Source organism: Anguilla rostrata, chromosome 1 (genome assembly GCF_018555375.3).
Source record: "Anguilla rostrata isolate EN2019 chromosome 1, ASM1855537v3, whole genome shotgun sequence".
NCBI lineage: Eukaryota > Metazoa > Chordata > Actinopteri > Anguilliformes > Anguillidae > Anguilla > Anguilla rostrata.
The window spans coordinates 62,413,855-62,419,854 of NC_057933.1; the positions used below are offsets into that span (position 1 = coordinate 62,413,855).

The 6,000-nt window shown below is 37.5% G+C and overlaps 1 protein-coding gene across 4 annotated transcripts in view; it reads left to right on the plus strand.

Moving 5' to 3' along the window:
- The window catches only part of rapgef5b (Rap guanine nucleotide exchange factor (GEF) 5b), a 72,327-nt gene extending 69,996 nt beyond the window's left edge, over nt 1-2,331 (plus strand). For all 4 annotated transcript variants that reach the window (XM_064347984.1, XM_064347976.1, XM_064347968.1 and 1 more), the window contains one exon: nt 134-2,331. In XM_064347984.1, coding sequence (XP_064204054.1) covers nt 134-252 — 119 coding nt within the window. In that variant the 3' untranslated portion in view covers nt 253-2,331. The remainder of the gene's footprint in view (nt 1-133) is intronic.
- Nucleotides 2,332-6,000: the final 3,669 nt, after the last annotated feature.

The following is a 6,000-nucleotide window of genomic DNA, read 5'->3' on the forward strand; positions in this document are numbered from 1 at the left end:
CCCAAACCGCTCTTCCTCAGAATCTTTTAACTATGAAAGACCTATTCTAATTATACAGTGCGTTTAAAGAACATATGCACTGCCCTGGTAACCTAAACTTTTTTCTCAAATATTGTATTCTCCCATACAATAGGAAATGAGGTGGCCCAGAAGGACAGCCAAGATGTCAGGACCTATGTTCATCACCTTCATATCATCGACAATCAGCAGACTCTGTTTGAGCTGTCACACAGACTGGAGCCTCGGGCGTAGGGCACCAAGGACTGCTCCCACAAACCACCCCCTCGCCCCCAGCACTTTGCCAGGGTGACAAGCTCCCCTCCACACTATGTTTGTATGGCCCTACAACTGAGCAGAGACAAAACCAGCCAAGTTTCTGTGGGACTATATGAACAAACAACCCAGAGCTGGGCCTGAATTGCCAACTGCTTGCACCAGCTCAGCCACCAGGGGGAGACAGCCACACAGCCAAACATCAACGGAGTAATTTGAAATAACCAAAGGAGTGGGTGAATTTACTTTCCATTTAAGTGAATATAACTTCTTCATTTTAAAAGGTTCACAGATAAATAGTCCACATAATACACAAAAACATGGTGGATTTACAAGCATAGCTGTGCAAAGAACGGGTGTCCTTTGCCAACAGGATTATATGTACAGCATGCACACTTCACAAAATTTTGGTGTGAGAAATAACCTTGTGATAATGGAACTCAGCAGCTATCGACTGTCAGGCTCTACAATGTGAAATGGTTTTCTGAAATAGCAGTATTATTGAAACTATTAAGCATTTTTTTAAAATATGATGGATGAATGTCTTCAGTTGATCCATAAATTAATAACCTCACTGTGTAGCTGAGATTTAGAATTTTGTGCATGTTTATTTGCACTGGTTACTTCTTTTCATTGCTGTACACCGGTTTGTTACCATTTCATGTATGTTTTTACTTCCTGCAGTTGCTGTCAGTTTCCAGTGCACTCTCCTGTCATATGAAGTCTGGTGATATTTCTGAATTGCACAGATATTTTCAGTTGGAAAGAGTATATTGATTCTCATATATGTTACTTGCTTTGTAATATTTTTTTGTTGTATAGTTTTGTTACATTATACTGTGTGTATATATTTATGTATATTTTGTGTTACAAAGCCAGCCATAAAATGTTGCCATTTGTTAGTGCCAAACAAAAACAAAATGATGCAATGTAAATGCTCTAATCACGCCTACCTTTTTGTTGTTTTCCCTCAAGTTGGAAAAAAATGTTGAGTAGTATAATACACTTGCACATGCCAACAATGTCTTTAAAGCACCCACTAACGTAGTGAGATGTGCAGAGGTAGGATAGGTGTGTATCCATGGAAACCACTTCCCAAAGTAAAGTACAGCACTGACACTTGTCATTGACCTTGGACAATCAGAGAAGTACACTGAGGTAACAGCATTTCTCACTATATCCTCAGTTTTTGGCATTATAATGGAATTAGCAATAGTAGCACCATGAAAATACATGGTGGTAGTTGAGTTTTACATATTGAGAAAATTGCTTTTTTTCAGATCAAGTTTAGATGGCGTCAACAGCCATTGTAATTTTGAAACATGGTACTAAAATAGACGTCCCATACTACAAATCCATCATTGCTGTTATCAGATTTATTCATTTTTTGACTGAATTATCCCTTTGCTTTTATGTAGTATGTTCATAATCAAGGCATTCTATTTCCATTCATCTTTTCATGCCCAGGCAACTCATTGCTTTTAAATGAAAAACAGAGATTGCAGTGTTGTATGTAACATAACTAAGACATTTGAAAAGCACTGGACCATGTTATATCTGTTTCAGCAGAAAAGTGTTTGAGTAGATTTTCAATGAGTTTTCTAGGAATCTGTAAACATGTCCCTCTATTTGTTTGGCAGATGGAAAAATTAAGAATTATTTATTGGATTACAATTATTTATTTGTGTTTCAGATCAGGGCAAGGGTTTGTTGGTCTGGTGGAAACGGAAACTCGCGCTGCGAAATTAATGATGGCGATAGAGGTTCTGTTTTAAAGTTGAGATGGTCTGCATGACATGGGACAACCATGGAGTGACCACAGAGACAAATGTGCATGGATATTGTGTCCTCACGGGTAATATTCAAACTGTAAATATGCTTAAAATGTGTCAGTTGCTTCTGTTCTAATTTGTAATTTTTAAAAAATGAAAGCACCATAAAGCAATATGTCCATTGTGTCTATGTTTCTCTGGCTCCCAACCCACGCTTACTTTATAATTATCAGAGTTTTTACAGTTATTCCAAAATGTAAAAATAAAACGTTTTATGTAACATTAATTTTGCCACATCCTGTCTCCGTTTTGTATCCAATCATCAGACACCAACAGTAACCAGCTGTGGATTCAAACCTATGACCTTTCTTGCACATAGCTAGTCCTTTTCCCACAACTCCACGCTGCTATCCCCGGTTAAGAACTAAAGAAGCTTTATAAAGCCTTAAAAAATACAACCTGATACATGCATTAGGCAAAGAGGACCAGCAAAGGACTCCTTTATAATTACAGTCATGAGCTGAAGGAACAAAGCAGGTAGGAAATACAATAAATTGTAGCCTCTGCATTTTGGGCTGGTAACTAGAGAGCCAGCTCTAGAAAACAGGTTTGGAAATTTGACCAGGATACAGGACTTAAAACCACAGTCATAAGTACCAATGAATTGGTACAGACCATAGTCACTCACAACCTTAATTTAATGTCTCATCTGAAGAACTGTACCTCCTTTAGTCCAGTTGCTTGGGGAACCCCTACTGGAAAAACAGAGCAGTAGGCAATGTTCGAATTCATAATACAATATTAGTTCTATTATTCTTGTTTTGAGACTACGGACAAACATATTTATTATTCATTTCTGTAACTGTGTAAAAGCTGAAAAGAGTAAAGCAAAATGGTGGCTGTTGGGCTCTAAGGGAAATCGGTGCACAGACAGAACAACAGGGCTTCAACCTCCATGCTGTGTGCATATGGGCCCAGATCACAGACAAAGTCACACAAGAATACTCTATAGATCCATCCACATTTATCTGAAGAAGACATGGCCATATCATTCAACAAATGAGTCACATCTTAATGTATTAACTACCATGGAAAAACGTGCAAGTGGCTGTTCAATAATCTGTACAGTAAGATGAAGAGAGCTGCTCTTGTACAGGAACCTTCCAATTTTATCGGTTCTTGTTATTAAGTACAGACAGCTGTTACATTCTATCAAGGACAGTCTGACATTTATTCAATTGCATGCAACTTTTAATCTAGTTGAATGCCTTGGTGGGGTGCAATCCAAAAATTGATTTTGAGTTTTTATTTTAATTGAACAACTTGAACAAAAGCAGTAGCACATGTTGTCATTTTTCACATAGAATACAATTCAAACGACCTTAAATGTACAGCAGTCTGAGGAGACTGTGGCATTGTCTGTAAGACGGCTGACTCTCGAGCTGTGTATGAGTGCTACTGCACGGGCAGGGGTTTGACCCCCACCATGGCACCTTCCTAGCGGTGATCTCTTCTCTGTTTCCCTGTAGGTTTTTTAAAAATTCTAAAGGAAAGGAGTGTCAACTCTCCTTTTTAGAAAAATAAGCAAACAATTAAAAAATAAACAATCAAATAGAACCACAGTGACACCAAGAGGCACAACTGGTAATGGCACCAGGTAGTTTTCCTTCAAGTTATCTTGAGTGCTGTGTTTCTACGTTGTCTATAACAATATACATTGACTAACACAAACAGTTGCCGCTAAACAAATCATTTCACTGCTTAATACATCTGCAATGAGAAAACATCAATTTTTGATTATTTTTGGATATTAAACTTAAAACATTCTGACCCTTTGCATGTATATAACCTTTAATTGACATGAAACTATTCTGTAGCCTCAAACATACAAACTGGGGTAAGGTACAAAGAAAGATTTCATCATCTGAATGTGCATTCTAAAAAGTATCCTTTGCTATACAGAGCTTGATTTTTACAGATATTATTCACAGGATAGACCAATACAGAGTCAGTGTAGCCAGATTACAGTTGGAGGGGTGACCTCTTTGCAGCTGTGGGTTCAAAAAGTTCTATTTCTGCCAGCAGTGGACACAGAGAAGGGAACAAATAGAAACGCAGGGAGAGGGGAAATGGTACATTCCTTCTCACACAGCACACTTTACCCAGAAAAACTGAGAGGAAACAGCTTGTGATGCACATCACTGATACCAGGAAGCATGGCATTCCCCTCAATTAAACAATGTGCCTGTTTAAGTGAACTTCACATGGCCCCTCCTCATCACATTATTTATAGCCTCCAGATGTCTGAACAATAAAAATGACCTTTAGACTTAAGACCTGCTTTAGGTGGTCAGCAGGAGGACTTTTAGTCTTTTTTATGGGGCCAAGAATAGGCATCATAATTAGGATATGTACTGTACTGTGGGGACCAGGTCTGAGGACACTACCAAGAACTGCTTGTTTTCATTATTTATCAAGTGCTACAATTACGGTACTTTGTTAGTACCTTTTATTCAAGAATGCATTATTTTTTCATAATATCAAATGTGTACAGGCATTGAAGGCCAATAATTGTTAAGACTTGGTGTATCTGCCTATTGCCTTGATCATGCCTTCTCTCTGCTTGGCATTGACTCCACCCACTAATGCAACACCTCATCTTCCATTTCATCCCAGCACTTTCCCAACACTTCCTACAGAAGATCTGTTGATGTTTTACCTTTCACTGCTCCCACAGATGTTCGATTGGGTTCAGGTCCAGTTGGCTGTGGTAATAATGCCATCCTAATAAGCTGCCCTTGTTCTCAATAATGTATTCTTGAATAAGAAGTGTAATTGTAGCATTGTAGCATCATAATTGCATTATTCCTTGATAATTAATGAAAAAAGACCAGGACTTGGTGTCCTCAAACTGTTGGTCCCCACTGTAAATATATGGGATGTTTCCTCTTTCTCTCTTTACGTATGAAAATTGGTATATACTCTACACTGTTCTATCAAAAACTCAATTCTGCTAGGTTTACAGCAGGAGTGCTCAGCTCCAGTCCTGGAGGGCCAATCTGCTTGCTGGTTTTTGTTCGAATCAGTTACCTTAGTTTTCATTTTCTGACAGCACTATAAACTACACTGGTTCAGTCTTGTACTTCAACATAGTAAAATCTTCAGGATACACTTGCAGTCTGTGGCTGTGGTTGTGCTTATACAAATGCCAGAACAAGATATAATGAGATAATTAAGTAAGGAACAGCATTACTCATTATATAATGTGTCATTTTTATTCTCATAAAAGGCACAGCTCAGATTGGCATCCTTATCTAAATAAATTATCCAAGATTAAGACATTATTTTACTCCTTGAAATAAAATAAAAAGTAACAGAAAAATAAATGTTACTAATAATAATAAATTAATCCTACTTTTAAAAATCTGTCTTTGGCAGCCAGCAGATAAAATAACGAATGTACATGCAATAGCCTACACACTGATAGAAGAAAACCAGTTTCTGTAAATTTAATTCAAAATAAAAAGAATCATACATCTGCATGAATCAGTCACATTTTTTGTTTCCTTATAGAGTGAGACCAGTGGATAGGTGCCAGAAACATACTGAGTGTGTTTTAATTGCTCCATTTAAAATTATGGAGATGTGCTCATTCTGCCACCTGTGTTCTGTCATTTCCAGCAGGGGCTCCAAAAGCCTTTATTCCCGCAAATGCTCTCAGAATTTGGCAAATGGAAACATATCCTTCCTCAACAAGAGACTTGTAAAAGTTTCTTTACCTGCTTTTTTCTTTACCTTATTTTCTCAAAAAATATGGCTTTTATCAGAAAATGTAATAGCAAAAAGAAAAAATAATTAATCCCAATTCTGTGGCACTGCTAATCACTCAATTTTCAGAGGGTTGTGCTGCAAAAGTATTAATATGTCATACATTATCTTTGACATTTTAAAGGGC